This window comes from Leucoraja erinacea, chromosome 1 (genome assembly GCF_028641065.1).
Source record: "Leucoraja erinacea ecotype New England chromosome 1, Leri_hhj_1, whole genome shotgun sequence".
NCBI classification, from domain to species: domain Eukaryota; kingdom Metazoa; phylum Chordata; class Chondrichthyes; order Rajiformes; family Rajidae; genus Leucoraja; species Leucoraja erinaceus.
Window position 1 is genome coordinate 50,592,930 of NC_073377.1, and position 23,126 is coordinate 50,616,055.

Consider the following 23,126-nt stretch of genomic DNA (forward strand, 5'->3'; position numbering starts at 1 on the left):
GCCAGCAGTTGAATGATTTTAGTGGTGCTCCAACTTTAAAACTCTATCCCTTAAGCGATCTAGAAGATGAGGGAGCGTTTTTCTTCTGGAGAGCGACTTGGTCACATTTTTGTTGTTTAAGAATAACAAATGAGGTCAGATACTGAGAAAATGTTCAAAATAACATTTCTCAAAGGGCTGTCATGTCGAGTTTATTGTCAACTGACAAACTGGAAGTTAGGAATCTAAATTCAGTATCGCAATGCACCCAGATGATCAACTCAAACATCCTGGCAGGTATACATTATGATGTATGTTGCTAGAGCTTAGAAAAGTAATAGCAGCACTGATGATGACTAGAAGTAAATCTTTTCTTTTTAATCCATACATTGAAAGTATACTTATTATTGCCTTTATTATCTTTACACTCAAATCTTTAAAACATTAATAACTCAGCAAACATTAAATGTTGAATTGCTCCACTCAAGAAACAATATCCAATTCCAATGCAGCTCTGTACTCATAGGAAGAACAGAACGATGATATTTAATAGAATTTCTTATTTTCAGATAAATCAGGCATATTTTTCTGCTGCATGTTAACAAAAAACTAAAGAGACTTTCCCATAATGTTACTTGGGCGTTTCAAATTTTTACTGAGCTTTGTGTAGACTGCTTAGGATATGTATTTCATCTTTAGATAAATTCAATACAAAGTACCTTCATAATAATACTTAAAAGTTATACTTAATGAAAATAAAGATGAGAATTCCAGACTTTTTATTTCTGGAATGGTGTATACCACACATCAAGGTACAACAGAAGTACAAAATAATGCTGAACACAAACCTTCAGTATTTATATACAAATATTAAAACAAAACACAACATTAGAGCTTTCTCTGGTATATCTTCAAAAATGAATGCTGTCTTGATTGTCACCAATTAACCCATGTTTTCCACCACTGGCAGTTCTATTACCAAATGCAACAGTACAGTAGAGAAGGAGCTGTAGCACCATTTCTTCAGAACAGTATTGTTAGGGCTTTTATTTTATTAAAAGCATTTAAGTAGCATGTCTATATTGGTCATCAATACCACATTGCTTTAATTTTTCACAAACATTGTACAAGCTTCCTCTTCTGCAATGTATATACTTTTCAAATTTCCTTATACAGTTAGTTCAACGTCACTATTTTACCTTCAATAGATAATTTTAATTCGTACTAGACTTTGGATAAGTTATCAATATGCTCAATAATAAGAGATTTACTCACTACATGTATTTGTCCTCAGCCACAAAGAAAAATCGCAGTATTTTTCATGACCTAATTATTCTTGATATTCTTCAGTCATCAAACAAGTAATACCTTCAAGTAAATGGATCAGTTTATATTAGGAAACTGGGTGACGTTTCGGGTCAAGACCCTTCTTCAGTCTCTACCCGAAACGTCACCCATTCCTTCTCCAGAGATGGTGCCTGTCCCGTTGAGTTAAGGGCCTGTCCCACTGTACGAGGTAATTCAAGAGCTCTCCCGAGTTTAAAAAAAAAAAAAACTTGTGGTAAGTACGTAGAATGTACGTAGCGGCTACGTCTGAGCTCGTGGATGTCCCGTAGCGGTTCGTAATGCTAACGGCAGGTACTCGGGAAACCCGGTAACTCGTGAAGTTTTTTCAGCACTGTGAAAAATGGCCACGAGAGCCCCGAGTGCCTATGAACGGCTATTATCGTAATTCTCCGAGTTCGAGTGGGGGAAACTCGGGAGAACTCTTAAATTAACTCGTACAGTGGAACAGGCCCTTTACTCCAGCTTTTTGTGTCCATCTTCAGTTTAAACCAGCATCTGGAGTTCCTTCTTACACATATATTAGGAAATTAATCATTTAGACTAGTGGGAAAACATAATCTCCTTTTTGGTGAAATATTGCTATTTTCACCACAGCACCAGATACAATTCTAAATGTATTAGTAAATGAACAGACATTTCAAAATGGAAAGGAAAAACAATCATCTTTGGCCAACAGTCAACAAAGCTTGACAATACACAGCAAATCTTCCAAATCCCAGTGGTTAAATGATGAGATTCTCATTTAGAAAGAATAAGCAAGGATCATTTCATGACACTTTAAACTTCAGAAAAGTAGTTTACTAGATGCATAAATTCTACATAATTACATTCTCTCAAATTATTGCCCTGTTTAATAAGAACATGAAATTAAATTTACAAAGTTCTAAAATATCAGTTCCCATTAAGATTTTGGTTTTAGTTTTGGTTGAGTATTTCGATGATCTTTGTTTTGCGTGAAGGATGAAGAGCAATTTTTCAACACCCCAAACACATTTAAAAAAATCTAAACATTGTATCACGTAAATAACACTGACTAGACCCAACCAAAAAAAGGTTAAACAATTTCAGACTAAATGTTTTTAAATAAACTGTATTATTCAGTCAGAAGAGTTAATCAATGTTACTGGCAAGAGAATACATACCAATAAGGATTTTATTTTAAAAATCACAAGCAAATCAAAGGAAATTTTAAATTAAACCCTGTAATAAAAATCATACACTACTGTTTGCCAGGGAAACCTTACAAAGTCTGAATGCATAGTTAATTTCTGTATTTATAATGCACTAGGAATGGTTTTAAAATTTCAAAAAGTGCAACTGATACAAGTTGATCAGTCATAAATCTGTATGAACATTACTACAGACTAGCCTTTGCAAATCCAATCACGCTCAAATATATAAATGAAGGGATATGAATAGCATTTCCACAAGTACAGGACTGGGTTCAGTTAACATTAGTAAGAAAGATCCCACAGAAGACAAATGCATAGATCAGCACAAGCTACAAGCAGATGACATGAATCACAATTCCACGCAATACTGGCAAGAGCCAAGGCTACCCGTTACTTCTGTGTCTTGTACCTTTATGCCACCCTGTATGGCCTCAGAACCTAAAGCTTCATCTACCTTACAAGATTCCTGTATTAAAAACTGAAAGACCATTGTATGGCTGTACAGTCATACTTGTCTACATAGCAAACCAATTCAGCCTCTCAAACTACAGTATTCATTCTTGCGCTTTTAAAATGGCAGTATTTGTGTAAAAATTCTGCACTGTTTTAGGGGCTTGTGCAAATAAGGTTGAGGGAGGGGTGGGGGGCTGGGGGAAGGGTGAAGATAGATTCTCCAGACTATGCAAATATTTACAGTACACTAAAGCAGTTCATTATGTTATGTATCCCAGCTAATTAACCTACTTCACACTTTCAATTTGCCTGCAAATACAGTAAACCTGTTTATCAAATGTATTTCAGTAAATTATTTTACTTTTAAAAATATGTAATAATGGGTATTCATCTGGGTCTAATAACTACATTTTTGATACATGCTCAATGATGGAAATGAGTTTTAAATATTAATGACTACATTGTCAATTAGAAACTAGGAAAACAATGAATGTAATGTAAAAATTATACCACGAAATACGTGATATAGCACATACTATAAATAAGTTAAATGGGACGTATCTTTCAGCATAAGTATTTTCTAATACCAAGTCATACGGAATTTCCAATTTTTTTGGCTGACTTTGATTATGACCAGCATCAATTTACACTTAAAAACACCCTTTTATATCCTGCTGTGTAAAATGGATCCCAAGTAAGTCTAATCAAATAATTACTGGAAAATTCAAATGTCCCTGTTTAAGTCAAGTGTTTTATTGCAAACTTTTACTTCCAGAAAAATTGTAAAGATTCAGAATATATTACAAAATATTTAAGTTCAGTTTTGGTTCAAGGTTTGACTGTACTGTGCTTAGTTAGGCATGTACAGAACGTTGAATACAGAACACAATGAACTGCTGCAAGAGACATGGCTTAATTGTCAAACAGAATTGTGATTAGAAGTGGCAAGTCCCAAGTTGTGTTGAGACAATTTCAGCTGCCCCTGGAAATCTTCTTCGATATATAATGCACTACGCAATTTGAGATACACTATAATACAATCTTTAAAGTCTTAAAAAAACAATGTACAATTATCACAAAATTCAATATTTAATCTAATCAATAAAAGCTTGAAAAGTTTCTAAGCACAGAAATCTGGCAGTAGTTCCAACCCGTTTACAGATGGCAGCCATGCCCAACACTTGAGTCTGAGGGCGTCTTCCCATTTGTATTTCATCCATCAATTTTTTCCCCAAAGTATGCACTCATGGCACTGTAAACTGAAGTGCTCTGTTTTAAATGAATGGATGAGATGGCTCTGTTCATGCAGGTCTTTGCACTGGTTGTGCACTGTTCACTTCCAAAATGCTACAATCGCCAGGAACAAGGCCAGGTACCTGTAAACATTAGTATTCCTCTATACCCACTACTGTGACAGCAGTGCGCTTTCATGGAAGCCATTTCTATTGTTTCAGATTCCAAATGGTGGTGTCAGGAGGTGAAATGGTTCCTTTATCTACAGGCTACAAAAAGAGATGCAACAGCGTGAGAGTTCAGGACTGCGTCAAGAAGTTCAATTTCTCGTCCCCAACTCTGCTATTTGAACATAATCTCTCAAATTTCTATGTTACCAGGGATTGAAAATAAATGGCTATTTAACTCTTGAGAAATCAAGATTGATTGAAGTCCTATAGGTAAAAAGACATCACTGATGTCATTGTAAAAAAATTCAAACTTCCAGTGAATGACTGAACAATTTCCATGGCTCACCAACCAAGTTCAACATTGCTGCATACCACCATTTCATGAGAAGTTTCAATGGAGGAGTCACTCTGATTGGAGAGCTGTATGCTGGTGTAGTGCACAGGGATTGATGAAGCCATTTGCTTCATTATTAGGCAAGCTGCTAAAATCTGCAACAGAAACAGACATTTTGGCACTCGTGATGTGGTGTGTGTGATTCTCAAAATCCACATCCAGGTTATTTACAGAAAGGTCATTGATGAAAGATTCTTGAACAGAGATCCCCATTTTCAATCTCTTTGCTGGTCTTTCAGTCTCGTTGTTGCACATGCTTATCTGATTCAAATCAGAATGGTAGAATCCAGTCTCGAATAAATTTAGGCAATCTGTGTCACCATTCGTAGGCAATCCAAGTGATTCGTCTATTAAAGCAGGCACATGGGTAGTTGGTCCTTTTGTGTGTAAACTCTCCACCGGAGGAAAATTATAGGAATCCAAACAGCTTACATCTGCAATGCTGCATGTTGTATTGGTCAGTGCTAAAAAAAAAAGCAAAATTTCATTCTTTCAAAATTACAGCTGTATCCAAGATATTTTCACAAATCATTTTAATTCATTCCAAGATGGCTGAAAGATTTATAACACAAGAGTATAGAAGAGTATTCGACTTAAAAGGATAAGTAATAAAACACAATCTAACAATCTGAGATCACTGGATTTTTACATTATTAACCAGTGACTTTAGAGATACAGTGCAGAAACAGGCCCTTTGGCCCACCGTCTGCGCTGACCAGTGATCACCTCGTACACTAGCACTATCCTACACACTAGGATTTACAATTTTGCACCCAAGCCAATAAACCTACAAACCTGTACGTCTTTGGAATGTGGAAGGAAACCGAAGCATCCGGGAGAACCCACACAATTACAAGGAGAACGTACAAATAGGCAGCACCGATAGTCAGGATTGAACCTGGGTATCTGGTGCTGTAGGGCATCAATTCTACCGCTGCGCTACTGTGCCGCCCAGTTGTAACTAACTAGTTATTACATGCGAGGATAAATATAAATCGAACAGATATGGGCATCAAGATGTTCACGTTACATCTTTAGGAGGCACACTGCACATTTTATTTGCTAGTTCAATCCTGCAAAGAATTGCAAGGATAAATTAATTGTTATAATATGCTTGAATATCCCATTCCAGAGTCAACTTGGCTCAGGTGACTACTCAGGAGGATTCAATGTCAAATCACACCATAGATTTTGGCATTAAATCTGTTCTGGCAACTTAATACAATACTTAGCGAGGTGCCATTAAACTAAAATCAGATTTGTTGTCTCAGGAGGGTATTACAAAAATTCAAGGGAAGTAATTAAAAGGTAGCAGGACTTGAGTAAATTGGGTCATAGATTGAGATCACTATAAAGTGCAAATTGATCTCTTATTAATCGTGCATTCGAGATGACTAATAAATATTATTTCATAATCCTCAGTACCAAAGGCTTATGAATCACAGGTGGTGTGTTTGTTTGTAGGTGATACCTGTAGGTGGAGATGGCCGGGAACAGAAGGCAAGAGAGAAAACAAAGAACTGCTCTCAACGTGAAATTCAAGATAAGGGAGAAGAAATATACTGCAGATGTACGAGAAGTGAAATAAAAACAGTGCTATAATTATTCAGCAGGTCGGGCAGTGTCTGAGGTGAGAGATGAAAAGAGTTAACGTTAGGGATGAAGACCTTAAATTAAGTTCTGATTCAATCTGGGAAGGTTGATTATCTGAAAATTGTTGAATTCTACATGGAGTGCTGAAGACACTAACATACCCAGCACGACAAGAAAATGCTCTAGGCTTATGTTTAACTTTTTTGGAACAATGTGAGAGGCCAAAAGGAGGTCAGTTCTATTTATACCTGGTCAATTTCTATCTCAGACTTCTCTATGTCTATCATGGGTTAGGTCAGCAAAAACCATCCACAACAAGCCCATGGACTCCTGCAGTTGTACATCTTCCCATCCCATTGCCTGTAAGGACTTAATTTCCTTCTACTCCTCCAGGACCCATGTGCCTATTCCAACAACACCATTGTCAATACTGCTGCATTCAAGGTCTTTACTTTTTTTAAACAGTTTCATCTCCACCACAGTTGACGGGTCTCTCATCTGTGTCTGTTCCGTTGCCCACTCTTCTGCTTTTACCCCTCTCTCCCATGCAGAGCATCCGTCCCAACAATCAACAAAACACTCTCTGGAATTTCCACCACTTTCAGTTTGTCAGAAGTTGCACATCTTTCTCCCCTTTCAGCATTCAAAAAAGATTATTTTCTCCATAATGTTCATGTTCATCCTTGCATCTCTGCCAACACCTATTCCATTTCTAGTGTCTTCCCATGCAACTGTAGCAGATGCAACACCTACCCTTTTATTTTCACCAGAGAATCAAACATTCCTCTGTGTGAAGTAGTACCTCATTTGTACCTCGAGCAATTTAATACACTGTGTCAAGTGCTTGCAATGTGGTTCTCTCTATATTGGAGGTGCCGGCTTTGCAGAACATCTCATCCTTAAAACATTGTTTATTTTTTCTCCTTGGTTCACAATTAAGCCAAACCTTCACTGCAACCTGGGGGAGGGTGGAGGAGGGGCAACAGAGTGACGAAGCTTCACCGGGTCAGACACCAGGATTCAATCCTGATCTTTGGTGCACTGTGTGGAGTTTGCATGTTCTCCCTGTGACTGTGTGGGATTCCTCTGGGATCTCTGGAGCTTCCTCCACCCACCCCACATCCTGAAGACAGATGACTTAGTATGTTAATTGACGCTTCTATGCTTCTTCTGACAGCGCGTTCCAGATACGTTGAATTTAAACATTGTAAGCATTCACTTTAACTATGGGCTTCGTGATTGAGTCTCCAATACCGCAAAGAACATTCCCAGCCAATTCAACTATCCCTATAACTCAAGCCCCTCGCAAAAGCTCCCCTCCTCATTCACCTTGATAGTCTATACCTAGCAACCTTGAGCAAAAATTTTGTTTAGTTTTTATAACAGCACCCTATTGGTCCTTAATCTTTTCCTTGGTCAACAAAAGATTGTACTAGCATTCACTTTAACCATGGGCTTCGTTTGATGTTTGAGTCTCCATAATGTTCCGCAAAGAACATATATTTACCCAGCCAATTCAAACATTATCCCTGTTAAACTCAAGCCAGAAGGTACTTATTTAGATAACTTAAATAAGCTCCTTAATTCTGTCTCTTCCTGCACTAATCGATTCCATTGAAAAATACATAAGATGAAAATACTTATATCAGCACATGTGGAGGCTTTGTCATCTATTACAAACATAAAGATGTCATCAGCACGAAGGAAACAAGTGATTTGATTCCACGGTCTAGCTTCCCTTCTACTACTAGTTTAATAATTGGCAAACTTTTAAAAGGATTTAAGCCGTTTCAGTTATGTGCTGGCAAGACAGGATGAGGGTCCAGAGGTTTCCGACAAAGGGAAGTGCTGGTCAGGATGACGTTAATCTGCAAATCGAGTAGTAAAGGTTTGCCAGCTAGGGCTTGCAGACAAAAACAGGGATGGAATGCAGAGGCTCTAAAAGGCGGGGTAAGGCCACATTTGGAATATTGTGAGCAATTTTGGGCACTATATCCAAGGAATGATGTGCTGGCTCTAGAGAGGGTCCAGAGGTTTACAAGAATGATCTGACGAATGAGTAGGTTTACCTATGAAGAGCATTTTGGCACTGGGCATGTCCTCGTTGGAGTTTAGAGGAAGGCTTGGATAGAGTGGATGTGGAGAGGATGTTTCCACTAGTGGGAGAGTCAAGGACTTAAGATCAGAGCCTCAGAATTAAAGAACGTTCTTTTAGGAAGGAGATGACAAGAAATTTCTTTAGTCAGAGGGTGGTGAATCTGTGGAATTCTTTGCCACAGAAGGCTGTGGAGGCCAGGTCGGTGGATATTGTTAAGGCAGAGATAGATAGATTCTTGATTAGTACAAGTGTCAGAGGGGATGGGGAGAAGGCAAGAGAATGGGGTTAGGAGGGAGAGATAGATCATCCCTGATTGAATGGCAGAGTAGACTTGATGGGCCAAATGGCCTAATTCTACACCTATCGCTTATGACATACTATCATCCTTTACATGCAGGTAAATTGTTAAACAATTTCTTCATGACATTGCTTGAACTACAGCTTTTATGATGGAACAACCTTCCCTAATCTATCAATCTATCTATACCTAACTAAAACTCTGATCTTGTGCTCTTCAAGTTTGTGCAGTTTTTCTATTAGCGCAAAAACGGTACACGATGGCGCTATGATTTTTCGCCACCCTACTCACCATCCCCCTGTGCTCAAGTGCAACAAGTTTTGTTCCGATCAATACTATATTGTAAAAGTTAAGGTTTGAAAATCGTAAAAACAGTGCATGTGCAGATTAGTCTCCTTTCCTGTCAGTCAGGAAGGGGCATCACCGGGACGTCAACGCCTCTTCCTGCACCATTGCCGCACTGATTGGCCGTGTCCGCTGTCAGTCGGCTGGAGGTTGCCACCAGCGCCGCGGTGAAGGAGTGGCGGCGGCCGGGTGGGGAGGGTGGTGCTGCGGGCCGGTCTGGAGCCAAGGACGAGCCCAGGGACTGGGCTTGGCCTGAGCTGGAGCCGAGCCGAACCTGGGGCTGGACGGGAAGTGACGGCCGAGCCCGGGTCTTGGGATGGGGCCATGACCGGGGCCGAGAAAGAAGCCGCGGCCTGGGATGGAACCAAGGACAAGCCCTCCTATCCTCCCTCCCACTATCTCTATCCATCCACTCTTTCCCCTCTCTCCCTCCCTATTCACTGTAAAACTGATACGCCCCCCACTCTCCCTCCTTCCCGCACTCTCCCCCCCTTTCTTTCCATCCCGCTCTCTCCGCCTCTCACTCCATCTCTCCCTGTCCCCCTCCCTCCCTTTCCCTCCCCCTCCCTCCCTCTCCTATTCCCTTTCTCTCTCACCCCCCTCCCTCCCTCTCTCCATATCCCCCTCCCTCTCTCCCTTCTTTTTTCCCTCCCTCTTATTCCCTCCCTTCCTCTCTCTTTCCTCCCTCCTCCCCCTCCTTCAATCTCCCCCTCCCTCAATCTCTCCCTCCCTCCCTCTCCCGGGTGAAAGAAGTGGGTCAAGAGGAGGACAGAGTGATGGGTGATGAGGGGTATTGGAGGAGGATAGGAGTAGGAAGAGAGATAGCGAGGTCATGGAAATATTAAATGCAAAGTTATTCACTTTAACTTAACTTCTGCCGTTAGTGCGGGACCATCAGCCGATCATGCGCAGTTGGGGGCTATGGCTTAGTGGTGGAATATTGCGTGGGGGGACCAAGCCTCCCGTGTGACAAAGGGACCCAACGGGTCCCACTTAGTCTAGTGTTATACACAAAACTATACTCATGTCATTTTAAAGAAATAATATTTCAAAATTCAAATTTCCTTTCATACTCTTCAACGGTAGACATTTTCTGCCTGTTTGGATTTGGGCTCTTTTTAAAGTGAGATATACTGAAACGTTGAGATATTTCATTGTGTTGAAAGAAAGAAACATGATAGACAATTAAATCTGATTAAAGGGTTACAAACTTTAAAATCATAGATTGACGAAGGTGTGGGAGGACATCTGCCAATCCACTTTGTGACAGCATTATATGCAAGCTTCTGGCTAGACCCACTTTCCTGCCTTTTGCCCATGTTCCTCAAATTCTTTCATTTTAGCTACTTGCCAAGCTCTTTTTGACCAGTTGGATATGCATCCACTATCATCACAGGCTGACTTCTGCACTCTACGTCTTTGCATGATGCTTAAAGCATGTCACCCAGATTAAATATTGTTTGAAAAAAGACAAAGGGCTGAAGTAACTCAGCAGGTCTGGCAGCATCACTGGAGAACATGGATAGGCGACATTTCGGTCAGGACCTTTCCTCAGACGGTGGGTGAGAGATGGTGGTGGGGGTAGGGGAACGAAAGAAAGCTGAAACAAAGCCTGGCATACAACAGGTGGATAAGGGTGAGGGGATTTTTGAAAAGGAGATGGTAAAGCTAGAGGAACAAATGTAGGCGATAGGAGGAGAAAGCAATAAGTGCAAGTTCAGGTGGGGCACAAGGGAGGGGTTTAAGTAGTTACCTAAAATTAGAGGATTCAATGTTCATACCATTGCCTCCTCCATGTCAGAGTGAGACCATAGGCAAACTGGAGGAACACCACCTCGTATGCGCAGCTTCCAATCCAACAGCATAAGCATTGAATTCCTCAATTTTAGGTAACCACTGACAACCCCCCCCCAAAAACAACCCGCCCATCAAAAATACCCCTTCACGTATCCACCTATTACTTGCCAGGCTTTGTCCTCCCCTTCTTCTCTTCCACCTTACTCCCCCTTCCCTCCCCAATCAGTCTAAAGAAGGGTCCCAACCTGAAACATCACTATTCATGTTCTTCAGAGATGCTGCCTGACCTGACCTGACCTGCTGAGTTACTCCAGCACTCTGTGTCTTTTTTGTAAGCAAGCATCTGCAAAGTTTTCAGATTGAAGGAAAACCCGAAAGTCGGGCAATTTGGTTGTCTTCGGATAAAGCAAAACAATAATTTCAGAAATTTCCGCATCAAATTCACTTTGAAGGGGTGTCAAGTAATAGCCACAGTTACTACCATTTTTTGGCTCTTAAAAATTAAACATCTTGTTCCCTATTGATTTTCGCGTGGGAATTTAAAAAAGAGCTGTGTGAGCGCTATGGGTTCTAAATATAGTGCTACCGGATGCAGTGCTATGGGCTTAAAACTTAGCGCTATAGCCACAGCGCTTGGATCACAGACTGTTCAGGAAAATTCTCGTATAACAAATTTTTTATTTGGAATTCTCTCTCAGTGGAATTTGAGGCCAATGATTATTTTTCAGGCAGTTTAGTGTTAAGCCTAGTGGTGAAAGTGGGCGGTAATTGCCCATTTACATTCGGCTTAGCCTTGTCTTGCAGGTTCATGTGGAACTCAAGCTGGTTTAGAACGGAGGACATAGCGCTGGATTAGTGCCCTCAAATGCCGAGAAAAATATTGCGGGGGATAAGGGAGCCCAAAATGAACTACTCGCTATAGATAACTTGATATTCAGGGTTATATAGGGCCCCATTTAATGAGAGGAGGGAGGGAGGTACAGAGAGGGAGGGAGTTTGGGAGGGAAAACCCTGAGGGCTGCGAGAGGGGAGAGGAGATGAGGGAGAGAGCGAGAGAGGGAGATCGATTAGAGGAGATTATCGAGGCCTATAAAGAGGAGAGGGACCTTTTGCGAGCGGGGTCTTGCAGCGAGCGAGAGGGGGAGGGAGACTAGAGGCTGAACATGTGCGAGAGGGTACAGCCTAGTAAGGGATCGCGGAGAGGAGAGGAGCCGGAGGGGAGGAGAGGAGAGAGGGGAGCGCCAGAATCGCGGAGGGATGGGAGAGGGCGAGGGAGAGATTCCCAGATGACGAGAGAGAGGTTTTTGTAAGATAGAGAGAGGAGGGGTCTTTTTTGAGAAACAAGCAGGAGAGAGCAGCAGTGTTTCCACTTTGAGAGGGAATTACCCGGAAGGGAGGGGAGCGAGAGATTCTGGTTGGAGAGAGAGGTAATTTTAGGGAGAATTGAGAGGAGGGAGGAATTTCCGAGAGAGAGAGGGAGGGAGTAAGGAGAGAGGGGAGGGGGAGAGTTGAGCGAGAGGGAGGGGGGAGAGCGAGAGAGGGAGAGAGAGAGAGGAGAGAAAGGAGTTTTAAACAGAGGCCCTGTCAGAGAACGCGTGGGAAGAGACAAAGAGAGCTGTCGGCTGGAGCGCTAGGGGAGGGAGAGAAATATAGTGCTAGAGGAGGGAGGCAGAGAGAGAGAGAGGGGAGGGAGAAGACGCGAGAGAGGGAGGGCTAGAGAGAGCGCTTGGATCACAGACTGGAGAGGAGAGATTCTCGTAGAAGAAATGAGGTATTTGGGATTCTTCTCAGTGGAGAGTGGAGCCTTTGAGAGAGGGAGAGATTTTTCAGAGAGCAGTGATAGAATTCTGGATAAGCGAGAGAGGGAGGGGGAAAGGTTACCAGGGGGAGAGGGGAGAGATTGGAGGGAGAGAGGGATTGGGCCTTGATCTTGAGAGAGGGAGATGGTGGGTGGGGGGAGGGGGCCGAGAGAGGAGGGAGAGGAGAGAGAGAGAGGAGGGAGGGAGAAGGAGGGAGAGAGAGGGAGAGAGGAGAAAGAGAGAGATACATTGGGAGAGAGTGAGGGGGGAGAGGAGGTAGACAAAGAGAGTAAGGGAGAGAGTGAGGGAGAGAGTGGGAGAAATATAGAGGGAGAGGGAGTGAGGGAGAGAGAGAGGTAGAGAGTGAGGGAGAAAGAGGGAGGGAGAGAGAGAGAGGGAGGGAGGGGGAGAGAGAGGGGAAGGGAGAGGGAGAAAGCAGATAGGGAGAGAGGGAGAGAGAGAGAGGGAGAGAGAGGAGAGAGAGAGAGGGAGAGAGGGAGGAGAGGGAGAGAGAGAGAGAGAGAGAGAGAGAGAGAGAGAGAGAGAGAGGGAGAGAGAGAGAGGGAGAGAGAGAGAGAGAGGGATGGAGGGCAGAGACCGAGGCACATGAGAGCAGGTTGAAAAAACAAAGCTAACTAAAGCTGTTGGAGGCAACGAAAGCTGCCTTGCATAACACTGTACAAGTGAGGAACAGAAGCAGGCAGTTACGGTGTAGTTACATTGATCTATTTTGCCTTGTTCTTCTTTGTGCACGCAAAAAAAAAAACATCAAATCGCTGGAAGCATTTTTGAAAATTTCTGGAAATACCATCAAATTCCAGGAAATTTGGGATTCTATTTAAGGACATTTTTTTCTTTTGAGGTGTGGAAGCACTGATCTGCAGTTCCCAGTTTCTAAATATCAATTGACTTCCTTGCTCTTGCCTTCTATGCCTCTATTTATAAAGCATAGTATTCCAAATCATGTACGTATTCGCTCAGATTAAAAATACTACATCTTCCCACCAAAGCATGAACCTTCACATTCCTCAGTATTAAATTCAATCTATCTAATCACAGTTTTTACCCCTTGCACATTTGACAGTTTTCCTGTCTGCTCAAGTCTAAGTTATAATATATGTTCTTCACATAGCCCCAGGCAGCTTCATTACCCACTTTTTCTTGATGAGAAAAACTTTATTTCACCACTTGTTTCCTGTTCACTAGGAAATTAGTACCCATGTTGCCACAGCCTCTTATTTGGTGGCCTTCAGTTGTGGTGACAACCTATTATGTGGCACCGGATCAAATACACTTTAGAAAGCCATATACATCACATCAACCCTCTCTGACATTTACCAAATCTATACCAACTCTCTCTAATCAGTAACATTTGTCCAAATGATTGTTTACTCTGAACATAATTATTGTTTCTTAAACATTCTTCATCAGCAAGATTAAATGGACTAGACTACCATTCTTTGACCAAGGTTCCAGTTACCATTTTAGTCCTGAAACACAACCTTTGAATTTGTCGAGATTTGACACATAGGCACCCCCGGCCCTGCAATTTATTTCCATCCCTCGGTAATCTAGGATGCATCCTGTCTGGATTAAATGGTTAATTCTCTTTAAGGGCAGCTAACCTTTCTAGTTGCTTCACTTTATCATGTGTTAGTCCATCCTGAGTTTCAGCATATTGAGCTTGAATGAAAATTCAGCATTCTTCTTTCTTGGCGTAATGATATAAAGTATAGGAAAGAACTGCAGATGCTGATTTAAATCGAAGGTAGACCAAAATGCTGGAGTAACTCAGCGGATCAGGCAGCATCTCTGGAGCGAAAGAATGGGTGACGTTTTGGGTCAAGATCCTTCCTCAGACTGATGTCAGGGGAGAGGGTGGGACAAAGATAGAATGCAGTCGGAGACAGAAGTAGATACGTCGCATCTGGGCCCAAACTAGGTGTTCCATACCAGTGCATCGGAGTTGTCCTCATTCTTAAGGATACGGGGGTTCCCCTCTTCCATTATAGATGAGGCTCTCACTAGGGGTTTTCCTTGATATCCCACAGCTCCGCTCTTGCCCCCCCTCCCCCATTCGCAACACGGACAGAGTCCCCCCCAGTCCTCACCTTCCACCCCATCAGCCGCATACAGCATATAATCCTCCAACATTTTCGCCACCTCCAACAGGATCCCACTTCTGGCCACACCTTCCCATCTCCACCCCTTTCTGCAGAGACCTTTCCCTCAAACTCCTGGTCAACTTGTCCCTTCCCACCCCAACCCCCCCCCCCCCAGATACTTTCCCCTGCAACCGCAGGAGATGCAACACCTGTCCCTTTACCTCCCCCCTCGACTCCATCCAAGGACCCCAACAGTCTTTCCAGGCGAGGCAGAGGTTCACTTGCACCTCCTCCAACCTCATCTACTGTATCCGCCGTTCCAGGTGTCAACCTCTATATCGGCGAGACAAAGCGCAGGCTCAGCATTTGTTTCGCTGAACACCTCCACTCAGTCCAACTTAACCTACCTGATCTCCCGGTGGCTCAGCACTTCAACTCCCCCTCCCATTCCCAATTTGACCTTTCTGTCCTGGGCCTCCTACATTGTCAAAGTGTGGCCCAGCGCAAATTAAAGGAACAGCACCTCATATTACACTTGGGTAGTTTACACCCAAGCGGTAGGAACATTGACTTCTCTAACTTCAGATAGCCCTTGCTTTCTCTCTCCATCCCCTCCCCTTCCCAGTTCTCCCCCTAGTCTTACTGTCTCCGACTACATTCTATCTTTGTTCCGCCCCCTCCCCTGACATCAGTCTGAAGGGTCTTGACCCAAAACGTCACCCACTCCTTCTCTCCAGAGATGCTGCCTGACCCGCTGAGTTACTCCAGCATTTTGTGTCTACCTTCAAGCGGTATAAAGTGCCCAGTTAGTACTGCAGCACTCTGCCTCTGAGAATATTTATTTTCTCATCTTTGGTCAGCCTCACTTCTGTATTATTACCCCTTTCCTGCCATATGTCTACAGAATCTTTTGGATTTGCTTTGATTCTACTCAGTCTTTTTTTATGCGTTTGATTGTTGCATTTCTTATTTTATAGAGCTTTATCTTATGAAATTTCTGTTAATGGTCTAGTTCTCACTTACGTAATTCTTTACTGCAGTATTGGAAAGAAAAATTAAAATTACATTAGAATTTAGTAAGTGTCCCTTAGTTCAAGTTTAAAATTCAAAGACTTGAGCTTTGAAATTTACTTCAGGCTGTTGTGGACACTCTGCTGCACATATACAAGGGAATTTTACATCTTGTATCTTAAGTACACAATGTCAGGGCTACATATAACTTGTGAATCCTGGAACACAATTGCCTAATCCCAAACTGCCCTAACCCTATGCTGACAAGATTTATTTAACAGCCTGGGGAATTGTAAGGAACTGTCATAAATGAAAAGTTCATATTCATGTCACAAAGTGTTGCATAAAATCTATATACCTGCAAATTTTTAAGAATGCCATCTCATAAATCACCAAATTACGCATCTTTATGTCACAAAGGCACAATATCTATCAATGCAACACTTATTTTCACCATAGAGGTTCGAATGTTTGCACTGTCAAGTATATTAATTTACTTAGATAATAACCATTGTTTGAAAATTATATCAATCCTTACCAGAAAACTCATGTCCAGAGCTCATTAAACTATGCTGATCAGAAATCGTTTCGGATCTATTGACGGAAGTACAAATAGACGGAGAATGTGTCGATCGACTTAGCATTCCCATCTCAGCCTCATCTACTAGGCGATCCATGTAATCCCTAAAAAGAAATGTTTTGTAGTTACATTGCTGTGTGATAAAATGCTGAAACCCAAATATGATGGTTCACTGGATCTGCCAACTTACATATATATATTTAAAGGTTATGAATTGGAAAATCATCTTAGACAATACTTACCCTTGCAGCTTTTGTCCTGTGCATTATGACACTGATCCATGCAAAGGTCTGTTCAGAATTTGAATGTATAATTTTAAATATTCTATCAATTTAGCAACTATTTCTCATTAACAGACCCAGATAAACCCATGGTGTTAAACACCAAGCCTAAAAACAGTAAGAACCCAAAGTAAGCAAAGGATTCCTCAAGTGAAGCCTCAATAACTAATGGAGCATATTTAAAAGGCTTAAATCCAACTAAAATTACTATCCTACCTGACTGTAAGGATAGGAAATTCTCCACAGTAGAAACAGTAGCCAACAATGGAAAATCGTAACTATATTCCACAGAAATAAACTAACTGGACCAGGAAATAGACAAATCCTCAACAATTATGTTGGTTAATTGACAAAAATGGACAAAGCAAGGTAGAACAGGGACAGTGCTTATTGTTTTCCCAGGATTCTTCAAGATGTTTGACATGGGAAATGTATGTATAATAAATGAAGATTGGACAGGAGGAAAAGCTAAATTACTTTATTTATAATGGTTATTTATTGAGAAAGGAGTTGGCAATTTTGTCAATCTGCACTAAATAATATTATGGTAAGAAATACAGGATTCAATTGCAGTCAAGCAATCCGTAAGGATCCAAATATGCAGCTGACTTCTCAGAATAAATAGATGCACGTTTTCAGAATTAGGATTCCAGTGGCAAGATTCAAAACAATTTATATGAGAAAGAGATTAGAAGAAAAATAACAGCAACATAGCATGCAAAAGAAAAACACGGAAATATTGAATAATATAGCAAATGAGGTAGAGGCAATTTTGGTCATCTTCCCTGTCATGATGACATGCGATTCTTTAAGCTTTACTTGTATTTTGTTACGATCTCTCTGGAGATTTAAAAAAAAATGTGGAGGTTTTTGGTATTGCACTATGTGGGCCGGCCTGGTGTGCTTTGTGGGCTGTTTATAGTACCTCATGGACATGGCCGCCAAACACCTATCCAACCACATACAGGATTTTCAGCTGCTGATTGGACAGCTTCCCCATCTCTACTTTGTGAGTGTTGAAATCCCAGAATTATCTCAATAGATTTTGCAAAATCTGTATATAGGAAAAATAAAAGAGGAAAAACATTTGGGTTTGAAAGATCCTTTTCCTTTCTATGGTATTACTCAATACTAAAAATGACTAAACTCAGTTATCTTTTGATGCCTCAAAAGCTTTAAAAAACTGGAGAATCAAATACAATAGGGGTAGGAAGGAAAGTAAATATGCAATAACATTCCAGGACATTAGGTTCAAACGCTAACTTAACAAAATACATAACTCTCGCTATATCGGACCATGGGGAGGGGGTGAGAATGGTGTCCGTTATTGCCAATTGTCCACTATGACCGAGTAAGAGTTTTTCCCTCCATTTACATCATTGGCTGGCCGCCGGGGTCAAAATCCTGGAGTCTAGTCACTGTGAGCCCAATGGGACCTCACTCATGAGACAGAGCACAGCGGCGGCCCAAGAGGGCCACCCAGCATCACCTTGTCCAGTGCAGCTCAGGAACGGCAATAACTGCTGCTGATTCCCGCAATCATAGATTGAGAGCAAAATAGGAGGTCTGGAGCATTGGGATGGTGGGTTGAGGAAACCCTGTCCCAGTCTAAGTGAGACTCCCACGACCCGGAGTTCAGGGTGAAAGGCCATCGACCGTAAACGTTAACTTCGCTTCTCCTTCCAAAGACACCAACCGCCTAACCAGCCGAGTGCACAAAGTTCTTTTTAACAGCTATAAATGTATTTTTGTTACTGCAAGCTAAAATTACGAAAGGCTGTTTGGTTACATTGTTTAATAGAGTTACGTGTCAATCGAAGCTTGTCAATTTAATGGCTGGTAATTCGCAGTGTAATTAGCATCCTGTGTTCTCAAGGAGACTGTGGGACGCTCCGTCCGCAAAAAACAAAATCCGTTATAAAGAGGTCTGTAATACGAGGGTAGACTGCACAAATTTAAGATTACATCAATTCCATAATGGAGTACAAAATTCAGAATAACTGAAAGTAGAAGTTTTCGGAAGTTTTGTATTTATTTTGTACTCGTGTTAATGCAAAGAAAAAAATATTTTTAGATTAGTTTCATTAACACTGTACCATTATTTAAAAAAGGATATACTAAGTAATTAATATTTAATTAGATGGTTGGAAAATTATTGGAATTCACTCTAAAAAGTTTACACCATTTTTTTGAAAGGCATAGATTTAATTGGGATAAATTTGTTCAGATTGTGTCCGACCAACAATTGAATTTGTTGAGGAGGTAACATGGAAGATTGATGTTGGGAGTCTATTTAATGTACTCTACATTGACTTTAGTGAGGCTTTTACATGATCTCACATTGCAGACTGTCACATAAGCAAATGGGACCAAAATTAACGTTCTCAGACACAGTAGAATTATGAAACATTATTATTGTGAAGGAGATCATTGAGAGACAGCAGAGACTGGAGGATGAAGTTAAAAAGCTAGAGATGAGGTGCATATTATTGTCAAAATAAGGTGTTTGGGAAGTTAGTGAATCATTGCTTTTGGACCCTGACGTAGAAAAGTTTATGAAACCCTGGCTTAAGCAGCTTCTTAAAATACATGCACAAATAATCATGTAAATACCTTTCAGCTGTGACATTCAGTGCATTGAGTAGCTCAACATTCATGACTAACCTTATTTAAAAGGACATTCATAGTTGATATCTAGTAGTTCATCAATAACGACGATTAGGAGAAAAGCCCAATCATCATTTGCAAAATTTGCAAATGATGATTGGGCTTCAACATTTGCCAGGATGTTACATACAATTCATTCCCCCCCCCCCCCCCCCCCCCCCCCCCCCCCCATAAAATACATCCTAACTTAAATACATATGAATAAACAGTAGCTTCTGAAGCAGCATGACAGTTCTGAAATATTTCACTATGCATCACCAAGGACACAATCTCTGGGACAAAGATATGAGGGCGGCTGTAGGAACTCAGCATCTGTGGAAGGAAATGGGTAGTTGATGTTTCTGGTTGAGACACTTCATCTGGACTCTTCACAAACTTTGATTCCATATTATTAACAATAATACAAAATGCTGCATCACCAAATTGTTCTAACTTGAATATTGGAAGGAAGGTTGCCAACAATTGGCAGTATTACTGGAGGACGTGGATGGGTGACGTGATGATGCAAGGAACTGCAGATGCTGGTTGACACAAGGAACTGCATCCCAAAACGTCCCTTTCCACATCACCTTCCATGTCCTCCAGAGATGCTGCCCGGCCTGCCATGTTACTACAGCACTTTATTTATTTTCCAATTGTTTACATATTGGATTAGTTAGTGTACATTAAGCCTGACATAGATACTTCCTACTTTTCTGAAGGAATGGCAGAGAATATAGATGGTGTACCCCAATTTGTCACTCTTCTTAGATGTGGGGGGGGGGGGGGGGGGGGGATTCTATGGTGCATGGATTGAAAACTTTACACAACTTTAAGAAGTTAAACTTGGAAATCCTTGTCCAATCAGCCAAATGACACCGGTGTGAAAACTTGAAATAATATGAGGAAAAATTAATCAATATTTACCAATGAATAAGTTTATGAATAAAAGACAGCATGGATTTGTTAAAGCTTATAAATCTGCTGGTTGATATAACTCAAAATAATTATTGAGCTTCTCATAAAAGAATTGTTTGTCTGATACTTTGTACCTTGTAAGCATGAATATGAAACTGTCCAGAGGAATACAATGATAGAAAAGCTGTCTTCAGAAGGGAGAGAGTAACAGTTGTGTGTCCCAGGGATTGATACTGGGACTGCTGCTCTTTATGATATGTATTAAGGACCTGGATATACAAGACATAATTGCAATTTGTAGGGAGATTGGTAAAATATAATCCATGGATCAGTTTCTCTTTTGATTGGGATGAATGTGAAGAGACAATATGAATGGCTAAACTTTAACAGGGTGTAGTAATAAAGGCACAGCGTAAATTCTAAATAAATTGAGAAGGCAAATGGGATTATTGGCTTTGTTAAAAGGGGCTGAGCACAAATAAAGGAAGTTACATGAAACCAATGTAAACTACTGAATCGAAATGTGTTCGATTTAGAGTACCACAGGAAGAATTACAAGGTAGAGTACGAAGGAATTTACCACAAGGGCACCAGGATTAAGGGCCTTCATTTTTGTGGGTAGAATGGAGTTGTTACAATTATTTTCCTTTGCACAGGGAAAGTCAAGTAGAAATATGACAGAGCCAAAGGATTTAACCATTCAACACATTTAAGGTGATTGGTAAAAGAACCAGACTTAGAGGGGAAAAAAATCATGTTCTCAAGCATTGTTTGAATACATGTTGGAAGGAGATTTATTAATGAACATTCAAGAGAGAAATGGATGTTCCTTAATTTTTTTTTTAAATGTTGGGGAAAGAACCTGATAACAGGTAGGTTAAACTGGAATTTTCAATCAGCAAGTTGCTACCAGCATTCTCATTACTGATCTGGGGAATGAAGAAACGTGAAATTCAAAAGTTACAATCAGAAACTATTGGGACTTTCAAATGCTTGATCAAAGATTTTCTACCATTCTTTAACAGAAAACAAATGTTAGCAAAACGTAAATAGTCAGGATGCTTCAGGACTGTCAAGATGCATATGAACGAGTTCCTCGAGTTAGCCAACTCTCTCATCAGGAGCTTCCTGTATACTGCAATCCAATCACTTATTGTAGTTACTTACGTAACTCCAGGATGAAGATTGTATCTCTTCTTCCCAAATCTAGTTTGCTGTGCAAAGTAGTCGTATCTTTCGGACTTTTTCCACATATAATAGAAAGCCACACATTCCCCCACAGAACGATTCGCGACCTAGAGATAGAAACAAATACCTTGATTGGAGGTGAAAGACGAACGTACTTAATAAAGTATATTTCTAGGGGCATCTGCATATTAAACAAAACAAAATCCCCAAGTTTAAAATTCTTAGGTTCCTACTTCTCAGCTTCTCTTAAAATGGGGAAACAAGGAGGTACATCTTCCACTTTCATCACTTCTGGACAGATCAACTGAGATCAACAAGCCTTACCCACCCTTTTTCAGTTGGAATCAGACCCATGTGTGTCCTCCCCTTTTTCTTGATCTCCACAATCTCACTGTCGTTCCTTTTGTTCTCTCCATCCCTCACTAAAATATACTTTTTAACTGCTTCTAGTTCTGTTTATAGTTCTGCGACTTGAAACTCCCTCCACACATGCTGCTGGACCTGCTGAGTACTTTCAGTATTTTCAATTTTTATTTCAGATTTTTAATCACCTGTAGTTTTATTTTTGCTTTTTGGTTTCATGGTTGTTCTTGTGGTTGCAGTGTATATTATGCAAAACAATGAATCTCACAGTTTCTAGGTGCATGTACGATTGACAAATACCATTGAACTATTGTTCATTAAAATTCAAATAACACAATAAGAACATGGAAACAAATAAAACAGACTCTAAAATTAAGAAACCTATCTCTTTTAATACCAATAGTCAATAATCCATCGTTTAAACCATCAATCATAGACAAATCATTTATACAATGGGAAAGAATGGGAATTAAAACGCTCGAAGATCTGTATGAATTAGGGAATTTACTGTCATTTCAACAACTACAACTGAAATATAATTTGAAAAATAACCAATATTTTAAATATCTTCAAATCTGTGATTATTTGAAAAAATACACAAAAGACTATCATAATATGGCTTCCGACTTATTGGATGAAGCAATGAAGACCAAGGCGGAATCAGCTAATTTAATATCGTACTTATATAACATCATTTTAAACATAGAAATACCCACAACAGATGGAATTAGAAAAGATTGGGAACAAGAATTAGCTATAAAAATCTCAAAAGGGACCTGGGATAATCATTTACTACAGGTGCATAAATGTTCGATCAACGTACGGCATACGCTCATCCAATTTAAAACATTACATAGATTATATTATTCAAAAACTAAATTAAATAAAATCTTCCCTAATGTTTCACCAATCTGTGATAAATGCCTATGTCAAGAAGCTACCATAGCGCACTCTTTTGTTTTTTGTACAAAAATCCAAAAATTCTGGTATGAAATATTTGATATTTTTTCAAAATTGATCAAAATAAAACTGGTACCAAAACCAGAATGGATTATCTTCGGAATATCGGAAGATAACCCTGAATTAAACGTGTTTCAGAAGAATTTATTTAATTACGGGCTAATAATGGGAAAAAAGCTTATACTTAAATTCTGGAAAAATGCGCCGACACCAACAATAAAAATGTGGATATCAAATATGTTTGAAACATTACACCTGGAAGAGATGAGATTCCTCCTAGCAGGTAAAGCAGACCAATTTCAAAAGACGTGGTCTATGTTTCTGGACCTATTACAAGTATGAGGTGCAATAGTAATCTAAAAAAAAACCAAATATATAAATAAGCGGAATCAGGAC

At 40.4% G+C, this 23,126-nt stretch overlaps 1 protein-coding gene across 8 annotated transcripts in view; it reads right to left on the reverse strand.

The window, feature by feature from the left end:
* Positions 1-2,822: 2,822 nt before the first annotated feature.
* LOC129696554 (mesoderm induction early response protein 3-like) overlaps positions 2,823-23,126 on the reverse strand; it is a 67,376-nt gene continuing 47,072 nt past the window's right edge. For all 8 annotated transcript variants that reach the window (XM_055634589.1, XM_055634580.1, XM_055634604.1 and 5 more), the window contains 3 exons: positions 21,387-21,514; positions 16,333-16,478; positions 2,823-5,212 (listed from right to left, as the gene is read on the reverse strand). In XM_055634589.1, the coding sequence (XP_055490564.1) occupies positions 4,758-5,212; positions 16,333-16,478; positions 21,387-21,514 (729 nt within the window). In that variant the 3' untranslated portion in view covers positions 2,823-4,757. The remainder of the gene's footprint in view (positions 5,213-16,332; positions 16,479-21,386; positions 21,515-23,126) is intronic.